Source organism: Bufo bufo, chromosome 8, assembly GCF_905171765.1.
Source record: "Bufo bufo chromosome 8, aBufBuf1.1, whole genome shotgun sequence".
NCBI lineage: Eukaryota > Metazoa > Chordata > Amphibia > Anura > Bufonidae > Bufo > Bufo bufo.
In genome coordinates, this window is record NC_053396.1 from 94,944,027 (window position 1) to 94,957,975 (window position 13,949).

At 43.9% G+C, this 13,949-nt stretch overlaps 1 protein-coding gene across 2 annotated transcripts in view; it reads right to left on the reverse strand.

Annotated features, from left to right (window-relative positions):
- Positions 1–399: 399 nt before the first annotated feature.
- Positions 400–13,949, reverse strand: part of LOC120977201 (serine protease 23-like) — a 32,132-nt gene continuing 18,582 nt past the window's right edge. The window contains exons 2-3 of one of the 2 annotated variants that reach the window (XM_040405015.1): positions 6,079–6,137; positions 400–2,194 (exon numbers count right to left, since the gene is read on the reverse strand). In XM_040405015.1, coding sequence (XP_040260949.1) covers positions 1,132–2,181 — 1,050 coding nt within the window. In that variant the 5' untranslated portion in view covers positions 2,182–2,194; positions 6,079–6,137 and the 3' untranslated portion in view covers positions 400–1,131. Of the gene's footprint in view, positions 2,195–6,077; positions 6,138–13,949 lie in introns of those variants that run through there. The other variant, XM_040405016.1, reaches the window with a different exon arrangement.

Consider the following 13,949-nt stretch of genomic DNA (forward strand, 5'->3'; position numbering starts at 1 on the left):
GAGCTGTGCCTGGGTCATGAGACCGATAAACGTGACGTCACTGTATACTGTGGGGTGTTATATTCTATAATGCAGTGATGGCGAACCTTTTGGAGACCAAGTGCCCAAACTGCAACCCAAAACCCACTTATTTATTGCAAAGTGCCAACACGGCAATTTAGCCTGAATACTACAGTCCAGTATAGTATATCTTCCATGTACTTTATCATTGAGCTATAATAATAACCTCCCTACATTCAATGCGCTGCCTGCAATGCTCATAGTGTGCCCTGCACTGATGAATGTCAGGAAAAGTCTAAGGCATATTGGTACACTTTAGACCTTTTCCAGGGTGTGGATGCCCACAGAGAGGGTTCTGAGTGCCGCCTCCGGCACCCGTGCCATAGATTTGCCACCACTGCTATAGTGTATACTATGGAGTGTTGTACACTATGAGGGGCTGGGGGCTTTATACTACAGTTTTCCTTAATATTTACCAGGGAGAAATAAATATAGGGCTGAACGTGAAAGGGGGGATTGCCAGGGCAAATGGAGGGAGGGGGCCCAAGATGTGTAATCAGCCCCGGCCCTATGATACACTTAATCCGCCCCTGTGTGTAATATTTGGTTCCAGCCTGTGTGTATTTCAGTAGTGGACCCACTAGCAATAGCTTGCCGTGTTAATAATTATATTCTTTGTTCAGCTGTTATTAATAATTATTAATATTATAAGACTGTTTCAGGGTCTTTAATATAATCTGCTTCAGCCCGTTGGGCTCTGAAACCTTCCACATATTCATCTTTTCCAATTGCCACACTGTAGCTTGAAATGGTTTTAAATGTTCTAACATCAGATCTTTCCATAGGAAGATAAGAGAATTTGAGAGCAGAGTATTCTCTACTGAGTCATGCTGGCTAATTCATTTTAGACTAGGGCAAAAGGAATTGCATGACTATTACTGATATACAGTATTTTTATTTTTTTTTCAAGGAAAATATCTCAGCTTCAAGCTCCAGGCTAAGTGATCTACTTAAAAAATTTTTAGCTTATACCTAGAGCTGATGTACGCATTCTTGTGAGATTCCAAGTTGTTAAAATGTTACATCATCCTTTAGAAAGTTCATTTCTTTACCTTTTTATAATTGCCTTATTCATTTATAGTGACATCTTGCATTAGTTCCACGTATCCAATGGCAAATCTGTGCATATTTAGGAGGGGTCAGTCTGACAGCAACATTATATTCTCTTGGCTCTCCAGACACTTCAACCCACTGATGTCCTGAGAATACCCCAATAACTTTCCTCTCCCAGCGCCCACCATGACGCAGTCGCCCATAAACACCTGACCCACTAGCCCCTGGGCGGGCATCACAGTGTTGATAAAGCAAATGTACGGTCTGCTGCTGCACTCTGCATGACCTGTAAACCAGCTCTCCAGGTCGGTCACTGTCAAACCCTGAGAAGTGCACTCTTCTTCCTGCCAAGTTCTGCAAAGGTGGAGAGGCTGCAAGATGCATGTGAGGTTGAGATTGTGCCCGTCTTAGCTCCAGCAATGCATAATCATAATCCATACTACGTTCTGCTGGGGCTCCAATCCATCCTCGAGGTATCTTTGTGCTTTTAACACGTACCCAGCGCAGAGAAGGTCGGACTCCTGACCTTAGGAAGCCAACTTGCAGTTTACGTGCTCCTTGTACGTAGTCATGACCATCATGAATACAGTGAGCTGCCGTTAATACATGACGTTCAGTTACCAATATACCTGTGCAACCTGTGGACACCCGAACAGCAGCTGCAAAAGGGAAATCCCTAAGAAACCGCTTACTTGTGATGGAAAAACGGATATCTGGTCCATAGATTTGCCTACGACGCCGCATAAATTTGACATTTCTCTGAAATGTTCTCCTTATTTTACCCTGAGGTATCCTTACTGCTGCTGTTGTCAGTGTACGGCTGCCATTAAAATACACAGTCTCATAGTCAAGTTGATGATCCATAGAAGCTTCTGGCTGAGACTCATGCTGGATGCACTTCTCTGTGCAAACTGTAGTAAGCTCTGTAGTTCCGTTGGCAGTAAAAAGGGATGGAGTTAAAGTCAATGTTTGCTGGGTCACAAATTCTAGGACTGGGAGTTCAGAAGCAGTGAGTGAGAGACAAGCCAGAAACACAAGTAAATGCAGCAGGTATCCACCAGTCATCATATCAATGTTACTGAAAAAAAAGGAAAATTCATTCAGTATTGTGTAGCAGTACAGAACATGTATATAATCCCTATGACAAAGGTACCAAAATTGTCAGAGAGAAATTGTGGCCCATAACCAATGTCAGTGTTTAATTCTGTAAACTTCAAGAGGATAAATGTTTTACGGGTATCTTGAAAATGCCTAAATTTAGCCACATTTTTATTTTATGAAATAAAGTAGATTCACAAGGTTCTTTGTACTTTTTTTTAAATCCCCTCCCCACCGGATGCTCCCAGAATGCACAGCATGTTTTAGTAGTTAAAGGAAACCTGTCACCATGAAAATGGAAAGCAATCTGCTGGTATCATGTTATAGAGCAGAAGTAGCTGAGCAGATTGATATATAGATTTTGGGGGGTGGGGGGGGGGGGGATTCAGCAACACGTTAATTTTATACATAAATTCCTGCTCATTCTGAGCTTTGAAGTCAAGGTCCTACCAGTGATTGTCAATCTTCCATCTATGACTGTGTATACAGAGATAGCTGTCAATCACTGATAGGACCTTCTCCTTGACTTCAAAGCTCAGGATAAGCAGGAATTTAAATGTATAAGGCCTCATTCACACGACCGTTGTGTGCATCCGTGGGCGTTGTGCCGTTTTCCGTTTTTTTTTTTTTGCGGACCCATTGACTTTCAATGGGTCCGTGGAAAAATCTGAAAATGCACCGTTTTGAAGCCGCATCCGTGATCCGTGTTTCCTGTCCGTCAAAAAAATAGGACCTGTCCTATTTTTTTGACGGACAACGGTTCACGGACCCATTCAAGTCAATGGGTCCGTGAAAAAACACGAATGCACACAAGATTGGCATCCGCGTCCGTGGTCCGTGGCCGTAGGCTACTTTCACACAGACGGAGCCGCAGATCCGTCTGCATAAAAGCTTTTTCAGAGCTGAGTTTTCACTTCGTCAAAACTCAGATCCGACAGTATATTCTAACACAGAGGCGTTCCCATAGTGATGGGGACGCTTCTAGTTAGAATATACTTTGAACTGTGTACATGACTGCCCCCTGCTGCCTGGCAGCAACCGATCTCTTACAGGGGGCTGTGATCTGCACAATTAACAGTAGCGTCCTGGTTGCCATGGTTACCAATCGGAGCCCCAGCGATTAAACTGGGACTCCGATCGGTACTCTCCGCTGCCACCAATGATAGGGGGGGAGATTTTAATTAGGGGGAGGGAGGGGGGCCCACTGGCCACCAATGATTCTACAGTACTACAGGGGAGGGAGGGGGGGCTGGCCGCACTGGCCACCAATGTGTTAACCACAGGGGAGGGAGGGGGGGTCGGCCGCACTGGCCACCAATGTGTTAACTACAGGGGAGGGAGGGGGGGGCGGCCGCACTGGCCACCAATGAGTTAAATACAGGGGGGGTGGCGGGGTCTGCCCCCTGCTGCCTGGCAGTACCTGCCAGGCAGCAGGGGGCAGTCATGTACACAGTTCTTTTAGTATATTCTAACCTGAAGCGTCCCCATCACCATGGGAACGCCTCTGTGTTAGAATATACTGTCGGATCTGAGTTTCACGATCTAACTCAAATCCGATGGTATATTCTAACATAGAGGCGTTCCCATGGTGATGGGGACGCTTCAAGTTAAAATATACCATCGGGTTGGAGAAAACTCTGATCCGATGGTATAAAAGGGACTCCTGACTTTACATTGAAAGTCAATGGGGGACGGATCCATATTGTGTAAACGTCAAACGGATCCGTCCCCATTGACTTGTATTGTAATTCAGGACGGATCCGTTTGGCTCCGCATGGCCAGGCGGACACCAAAACGACATTTTTTTCATGACCGTGGATCCTCCAAAAATCAAGGAAGACCCACGGACGAAAAAACTGTCACGGATCACGGACCTACGGACCCCGTTTTTGCGGACCTTAAAAAAAATGGTCGTGTGCATGAGGCCTAAGGCTGAGTTCACACGGGCGTTGCGGGAAAAGGTGCGGGTGCGTTGCGGGAACATGCGCAATTTTCCGCGCGAGTGCAAAACATTGTAATGCGTTTTGCACGCGCGTGAGAAAAATCGGCATGTTTGGTAACCAAACCCGAACTTCTTCACAGACGTTCAGGCTTGGGATCGGTGTTCTGTAGATGGTATTATTTTCCCTTATAACATGGTTATAAGGGAAAATAATAGCATTCTGAATACAGAATGCATAGTAAAATAGCGCTGGAGGAGTTAAAAAAATAATAATAATAATTTAACTCACCTTAATCCACTTGCTCGCGCAGCCCGGCATCTCTTCTGTCTTCATCTTAGCTGTGTGCAGGAAAAGGACCTGTGGCGACGTCACTCCGGTCATCACATGATCCGTCACATGATCTTTTACCATGGTGATGGAGTGATGTGATGACCGGAGTGATGTCACCACAGGTCCTTTTCCTGCACACAGCTAAGATGAAGACAGAAGAGATACCAGGCTGCGCGAGCAAGTGGATTAAGGTGAGTTAAATTATTTTAGAATTTTTTTTAACCCCTCCAGCGCTGTATTCAGAATGCTATTATTTTCCCTTATAACCATGTTATAAGGGAAAATAATAATGATCGGGTCTCCATCCCGATCGTCTCCTAGCAACCGTGCGTGAAAATCGCACCGCATCCGTACTTGCTTGCGGATGCTTGCGATTTTCACGCAGCCCCATTCACTTCTATGGGGCCTGCGTTGCGTGGAAAACGCACAATATAGAGCATGCTGCGATTTTCACGCAACGCATAAGTGATGGGTGAAAATCACAGCTCATGTGCACAGCCCCATAGAAATGAATGGGTCCAGATTCAGTGAGGGTGCAATGCGTTCACCTCCCGCATTGCACCCGCGCGGAATACTCGCCCGTATGAACTCAGCCTAAATTACAAGTTGTACTGAATCTTTCCCCCAAAATCTATATATCAATTAGCTCCTTCTGCTCCATAACATGATGCCTGCAGCTCAGACACCATGTTGAACGTGACAGGTTCCCTTTAACGGACTGGTTTGGGCTTTGTCATTAGTAAATAATTCTGCCCTTAGCTATATACCCCATATTCAGTAAAGTGTGTGCTAACTGCTTGGTTTTGTCCTAACCAGTACCCCTACTCACTCTGTAGGCCTTATAACACTTCAGTTTTTTGCATCAGTGATTATTTTTCCAAACCAGAAATGGGACCACAATGCACAACCTGTACAGATTTTTTTCCATTATAACTTATCTTAGTGGACTATTCACACGTTTTTTTTACAAACATGTTGATACATAACATTGACCATAACAGTGATGTGTGGACAAGGCCTAATAGTCACAGCAGAATCATAGTAGGCAACACACACGGGTCTTTAGATGCTAAGAGACCATGTGACCATGTTCAAAAACACCAGGTCTGACCCAAAATGAAAGAAGTTGTAGACTAAAAAATAATAGATATTTTTGAGCATTGGTTTATACAAAAAAAAGAAACCACCTTCCACACTTTTTTTTTTTTTTTTTTACTTTTTTTGGTGTTGATGTTTTTCAGTTGCACAAAGTTTTAACAACATGATATATTTTGGTCAGTCTTTTTAATCATTTGTGGTTCCTTTTTTCCAGTTCTACAAGATAATTATAGTATTCGCTTGGATGAATTGTTTCACTATATACACATAAAACACTTGATTACACCCCAGAGCACTAACTACCCCCATAAACACTGCTGCTTTTCTTATCCACATGCAGAGCGTTGTACAGCATGGTATCCCCTGCAGCTGCATACTAAAGGGGCTGCATTTGCCAATGGGTGCCGCAGGGTGGATATTTTCTTTTTTGCTTTGTCTCTGGTGCTTAATTCTTTTTTTTTTAAAAAGGGGGGGGGGGTGAAATGGCTCACTTACCTATAACAAGTTGTAGCATCAGGAGTTTTTGATCTGCATAATCGAAATGTGAGAGAGAAACTGAAATGTGAGACAGACAAGAAGCAATTTGTTATTCTGTATGTAATTTTGAGGCCTGCTTGAGCTAAAATTTATGACTGACACTGGCTGCACAAGATGCACAAAGGCTAATTCATTGCTTAAAAGGAAAATGTGAGACCTCAAGACTGGGAGTTCCCTCCTTCCCTGCTCACACTCAAGAAAGGTGAGAAACATGCATGTGGCTTTCTTAATTGTGCAGTAATTTCTGTGGATTTCTAAAACAGGCAGGTATTTCATTACTCCCATATAACTACAATGAAAATAATCGCACGCATGCCCACCACTCTACCTCATCTACTACTTTCAGGAGTGCCAGATAGATGCTACGGTTCTTTCCAACATAGATAAACCATTTGAGTAGCCACCAGCCAAATAAGTAATGATCTGATGATCCTAGAGCAGGGCTGGCCAACCTGCGGCCCTCCAGCTGTTGCAAAACTACAACCCCCAGCAAGCCTAGACAGCCTACAACCATCAGCCTACAGCAGGGCATGGTGGGAATTGTAGTTTTACAACAGCTGGAGAGCCGCAGGTTGGCAGCCCTGTCCTAGATAAAGCAATATACTGGGCACTCGCGCTATAAGTGGAACCATAAGATAAGGCGATAATATAGTAATAAATCAATTTATTAATGTACCTTGACGTTAATAATAATAAAATACAATAGACTGTGCTATCTAAAAGTCAAAAATGGAATACATTGGTGTAAATAGAATAGAATATACAATAGACTAAAATTAATAAAATATATGACTCAATTAATAGACAATATTAGTAGACAATAACAAGGAATTAATAATATAGCTAAAATATTAAATAGCATGAGGTAGTATTGCATAAATAATGTCTCGTTCCAAACTGTGGAATATGGATAAAGTGCTGGGAAAGAGTCTCCGAATATTCCAAAGGGCCAAAGGAGCAATGAAAAGCAGTGTTCTGTTACAGTGAGTGTTTGTTGCGGCGTCCCGCTTCTACTCACTGTTCAGTGATTGCTGGTGTAGATTTCACTGCTGAGATTCCGATTCTCTGTGTCACCGACTGTTCGCTTTCTGGTTGTCTCCGCCACCGGTCTATATGGCTTTGGGCACCGCTCCGTACAATTGAAGAGCCGATGTCCTCCAAGCCTCTATTTGCCTGCTTCCACGCTGGTATAACTCTGCGGTCATGAAAAAAAGGGCATGTTCTCTGGTGATGAGAAATACAAGCTCCTCATGAGTCAGCGTGCCAGGTCCTCTTTGCTTGTGCAATGTTCCGGATTTATAGCGCCAACCTAGAATAACTGCAGCACTAGGTACAACAAGAGTTCGTGTAAAGGTGAACTGGGGGTCTTGGATCAAACGCGTTTCGGGGCTTCACGTTGCCCCTTCCTCAGTGACCGCAGAGTTATACCAGCGTGGAAGCAGGCAAATAGAGGCTTGGAGGACATCGGCTCTTCAATTGTACGGAGCGGTGCCCAGAGCCATATAGACCGGTGGCGGAGACAACCAGAAAGCGAACAGTCGGTGACACAGAAAACCGGAATCTCAGCAGTGAAATCTACACCAGCAATTACTGAACAGTGAGTAGAAGCGGGACGCCGCAACAAACACTCACTGTAACAGAACACTGCTTTTCATTGCTCCTTTGGCCCTTTGGAATATTCGGAGACTCTTTCCCAGCACTTTATCCATATTCCACAGTTTGGAACGAGACATTATTTATGCAATACTACCTCATGCTATTTAATATTTTAGCTATATTATTAATTCCTTGTTATTGTCTACTAATATTGTCTATTAATTGAGTCATATATTTTATTAATTTTAGTCTATTGTATATTCTATTCTATTTACACCAATGTATTCCATTTTTGACTTTTAGATAGCACAGTCTATTGTATTTTATTATTATTAACGTCAAGGTACATTAATAAATTGATTTATTACTATATTATCGCCTTATCTTATGGTTCCACTTATAGCGCGAGTGCCCAGTATATTGCTTTATATTGTTCATTTGTAAAGGAGGGGCGAATCCTTTGTTACTGAGAGCACCTCCTTCTGTGGTTTCACTCACTCCTGTGCGTCTCATATCAGTTACTAAGCCCTGTCCTAGAGCTTACAGCGTCAAGTACTTATGTACCTGGCTGGCGATAACAGATGTCCTCCTGACTTCTGAATTCAACTCTATTGCCATCCTGAGGAAACTAAAGTGAGGGGACAGAATATGGTTCTGGCCACCACAGTGGGGCATCTTCTCTGGAGGTATTTTGTGCTGCGGGAGCATTACCGGTATTTTATGGTGCACTGTGGTATTTGTTTCTGCAGGAGCAATATATTTTGTTGCACTGTGGTACTTGGCTCCGCTGGGGTGGCATTTTGTGCTGCAAAATGTTTTTTCTGGCTCCACCTACTTGTGTTAGCCCCACTTATATTTGTTGGTTCTGCCTTCTGTCGATTTGGACCCGCCTACAACATAGGGCCACTTTTATTTTTTTACAGGGCTATTTTAAGTTTCCAGTCCGCCCCTAGAAGCGAATATGCAGACCGAGTGATATAAATATCTGAGTGAGTATTTAGGTCGACTACACACTCTAATTGCCCCATATAATTAAATAAATAAATTAACAGCCCCAAATAAAAAGGTCAATACGCCGCCGAACAGCTCTTGGCTGTGGAACGCACACCCCAAATTCCGGTATGCGTTTCACAGCGGCGAGACTTTGCGGACATCAGCGGAGATAAGCCAACCGCACACCCATAGAAACGGTACACAGAATAGAAGCGTGCAATGCTACATTCAAATCAGAAAATATAAATTCATGTACAAAAACGAATGTTATTGTGGACCATATAAATATATACATGATTGATGAATAATTCAGATTGACTGGAACGTAAAGTGCAAGTGCAGTGGGTGAAAAAGGATAAAGTGAAGGTGAATATGCAAAAAAAAAAAAAGTGCAGAAGTGAAAAAACTAAGTGTAAAAGTGTAAGTGCAACAAGTGGATGGGATAAATGAATTCCTTATATCAAAATCATGATTAAATAAATAACATATTATCCCTACAACCATTACATTAAGTACATAATCATGAAATAAAGATTATATTATAAAAGTAATGGCTCTAACTAATGTGTGAAATTAGAGGAGGAATTCACAAAACTCAAGATGATTCCTCGTCACTTTCAAGTCCACCATGGAGGTAATAGTTCGCTATTAAAGGTAAGAGGGATTGACAGGGTTCGGGTTAGCAATAGGGGAGGGGATAGGAAACTCCTGTTGGCACAAAAGAGGCCAGGTGGATTTTTCAATTGGATACGGTCGCACCTCGTGGCCTGAATGATAATCTCAGTTTTCCTTTCCTATAATTGTGACCTATGTGATACACTATGTCGTTTTGGTTTGTAAGCGCTATATTGACTCTTCTATATATATATATATATATATATATATATATATATAAATTCTTTGACCTTTTGCTCTCTTTCTATATGCCTATTCTTCTTCCCTTCTTTGTGATGACATGTTCTCATATACAATTCTCTATAATTCCATAATTATTTTTGTATGTGCTTGTGAATATGTGTACTTTTGCCTTGTGCTCTCGACCATATATGCACATGTGTACAAACAATATACCTGTACAACTTTAAAAACAAAAAAACAAAAATTAACTGGGCACTCTCTGATATCTCGACCAATACTGAATTTATTAGATATACCTAGTACTACCCAATTGAGGGGTAAACTAGGAACAATAAAATATCGGATAGAACATAAAAATCGAGGACATCTACAATAAAATAGTATCACAATAAAATCGATAACATAATCGATAATATAATCGATAAAAAATTGCTGTATAAAACAAAGTGCATATACTGATATTCGAACCGTTAATAAAACAGCAAACACAATAGCAGCAATCAATGGTGTGGAATGCAAAACCTCAAAATCTTTTGGATCGATGTTTGTTCGATTATAATTTATAGCATGAAGATAAAAGTTTGAATCCCATATGAATCGCTTTGAATTGAATAAGGTTAATCAATGGGAACTCAATCGCATATACAACTTGTGTTAGGCTCTTCCCCAACAAGCAGTCCTAGCAGTGTCCCGCTATGCTAAATTCTCAGCGGCGTCCCGCTGAAAGAATTAACTGTGTGTTCCCAACACACATAAGCCGGCATAAAAAATCAAACGGTCTTACCATTCGATGGAGCAAGTGCCCAAAAATTGCTCTGGATGTTGGTCTTTAAGTATAATCGACCGTAGTCTTACGAGTTTCTTCCGTCTAAACTCCCACGCCGGCGACTTGTTTGCACGTGGACCTCGATAGTTGTGCACGGTCTTTAATTCGACAAGATTTTAGTCACCTACTGCGCGGGCAGACGGTATTAGATGGGCACTTCCGTATAATATTTCTTCATCACAATTGGCAAGAGATCCTTGCAGGCAGAGTCACGCATATACGCGTCATCTCGCGAGACGCGAGATTTCGCTCAAAGCCGGCCCGCGCATGCGCATCGCGGGCCAGCAAAAGTTAGAGGAGTATTTCGTCATCAACCTGCCAGCCAATGATCGTCGCTGGCAGGTTGATGATTTTTTAAAAATCGAATCACAAACCATCTAACACCTTATATTTATAAATATAAGGTGTTAAATGGCTTCTTCTGCTGGTCCTTTTGGTCGGTTGGTTCCAGCAGAGGAGCAGACATCACAGTGAGTACACACCAAACACTTCACTTAGCCCCAGATCACCCCCCATCACCCCAATTAACCCCTTGATCACCCTTGATCACCCCTGTCAATCACTAGTGAAAGGGAAAAAAGTGATCAGTGTAAACTGTCACTTTTTTTCCCCACTAGTATTGACTGTTAGGTTTAGGATAGTTTAGGCCCCTTGGTTAGGTAGTTAGCGATCGTTTAGCGCCCAGCCCACCGCACCGCAGTCACTTATTCGCTGATTAGCGTATCGCTAATCAGCATTTGTACTTTTATAGTATCTGTAAGTGATCAAAACTGATCACAGTCAGATCTATAATTGTATTAGTGTCACCTTAGATCGTCCTCCACCCAAACGCAGTGTTTGCCCGATCAGGCCTGATCGGTCACCCACACGTGCGTTCACCTACGCCTGCCCCGCCGCAGTGACAAAAAAATTAGTTTTTTTTTATCACTGCACAATCACTTTACAAGCGCTGCGGCGATAAAAAAAAAACAGTTTTGATATTTTTTATCAATCGCAGCGGCCTCCGGTACTTCGCTAGCCTCCCATTTGTAAGACAGGCTTGCTTTTTTTCTTGGGTAGTCTCAGGGAATACCCCTAAATTTAGTAGTCCAAATGTCAAACAGGGGGTATTTTTCTGAAGAGGCCTACAGGCTTCTGACCCAGTCGGATGAGGAATGGGAACCCCCCGAATCTAGCGGGTCAGAATATGAACCTGTAGAAAGCAGTGGCAGTCTGACCCAAAGTTCGGACAAGGAGGTTGAGGTCCCTGATAGCACCAGGCGTACCCGGCCCCTTGTTGCTAGACCACAGGTTGCGCAGGATCAGCTTCAAGGGCAGCAGAGTGGGGCTGGCGCTGTCGGATTACGTGGTGAGGCATACACCAGCAGCGCAGCCCTCCCTGGACCTAGTACCAGCACTGCCGTACAACATGTTGAAGTGGCGAGCACCAGAAGGGCAGTTGAAGCTGGTATGGTGGCACGTGCAATAGTTACCCCGTCGCAGCCACCGCACAGACAAGCCCGTAGAGCCCCTAGAGTCCCTGAGGTGCTGGCAAACCCTGATTGGCAGTCCCCAACTTCAGCTGCACCTGTAGTTCCCCCCTTTCACTGCCCAGTCTGAGTTCGGGTTGAGACAGCTCAGATTGGTTCAGCACTGGGATTTTTTGAGCTGTTCTTGACTGCGGAGCTCTTGGACTTAGTCGTGGCAGAAACAAATCGGTATGCCACTCAATTTATAGCCGCCAACCCGGGAAGCTATTATGCCCAGCCTTTCCGGTGGAAACCTGTCCAAGTTTCCGAATTAAAAAAAATTCTGGGCCTTCTCCTCAACATGGGTCTAACCAAAAAGCATGAATTGTGGTCATATTGGTCCACGAACCCAATTCATCACATGCCCATGTTCTCTGCTGCTATGTCCAGGGCATGATTTGAGGCCATCCTGCGTTTCCTGCACTTTAGCGACAACACCACCTCCCGTCCCAGAGGCCACCCAGCTTTGACCGGCTCCACAAAATTTGGCCCCTCATAGACCACTTCAACAACAAATTTGCAGATTTGTATACCCCTGAGCAAAACATCTGCGTAGAACGAGTCCCTTATACATTCTACTGGGCACCTTGGCTTCAAACAATACATCCCAAGCAAGTGCGCCCGGTATGGGGTCAAATTGTATAAGCTCTGTGAAAGGGCCACAGGCTATACTCACAAATTTCGGATCTATGAGGGAAAAGATCAGACCCTGGAGCCGGTCGGTTGCCCTGACTACCTGGGGAGCAGTGGGAAGACAGTCTGGGACTTGGTGTCACCCTTATTTGGCAAGGGGTACCATCTTTATGTGGACAATTTTTACACAAGTGTGCCCCTCTTCAGGCATTTGTTCCTAGAACAGATTGGCTGCTGTGGCACCGTGCGACCTAGTCGCCGAGGCTTCCCCCAACGGCTCGTTACCACCCGTCTTGCAAGGGGGGAGAGGGCTGTCTTGTGTAACGAAGAACTGCTCGCGGTGAAATGGAGAGACAAGCGTGACGTTTACATGCTCTCCTCCATTCACGCAGACACGACAATACAAATTAAATTGAACGGGCAACCAGTGTCATTGAAAAGCCGCTCTCAGTCCACGACTATAATGCGCTCATGGGAGGGGTGGACTTCAATGACCAATGTTGCTCCCTATTTAGTTTCCCGACGCACCAGACGCTGGTATAAGAAGGTGTCTGTATATTTGATTCAATTGGCGATGTACAATAGTTTTGTTCTCTACAGTAAGGCTGGGAGAACAGAAACCTTCCTCAAATTTCAGGAAGAGATCATCGCGAACCTCTTGTATCCAGGAGGTTCCGTGGCCCAAACCACCAGTGTAGTGAGTCGCCTACACGAGCGACATTTCCCCAGTGTCGTTGCTGGTACCTCAACCCAACCGTCACCCCGAAAAAGATGTCGTGTCTGTAGCAGGAGTGGAATAAGGCGTGACACCCGCTATTTCTGCGATGACTGCCCTGACCACCCTGCCCTATGCTTAGGGGAGTGTTTCCGGAAGTACCACACACAGGTACACTTAGCATAGGGATTGCATCTCACAGGAGAGGCACACAGGGCTATTAGGGCCCTTTCACTCGCAGCTGCTGCAAACCTCTCCTTTCACCTGGGATAAAGTGCATAATGTACTTCGCCACATCTTGGGCGCTTTGCGCTTTGCACATTGTCCCATGGGGAAGGAGAGGTTTGTCCTATAAAGGTAAAAAAAAAAAAAAAACACCGGTAAGCAAAAAAGTTAACGTTCTGTTCAAAAAGTTTAATAAAGTTTATATGTTCCGTTCAAATGTTATTATAAAGTTAATAAATTTATTGCGTTGCGGCCTGGTTTTTTCTTTTTTTTTTTTTACCTTCCAGGTGGACCAACCGATCGACTAGCTGCAGCACTGATGTGCATTCTGACAGAAGCATTGCGCTGCTGTCAGATTACACAAAAGGTCGGTGTATGAGGCGCTGCAAGACGAGATTTCTCCTCTGCAGTAAAAGATTTGCCAAGGCATATGAGCTGAGGAGGCGGCGGTGTTCATATACTTTGGCAAATACTTT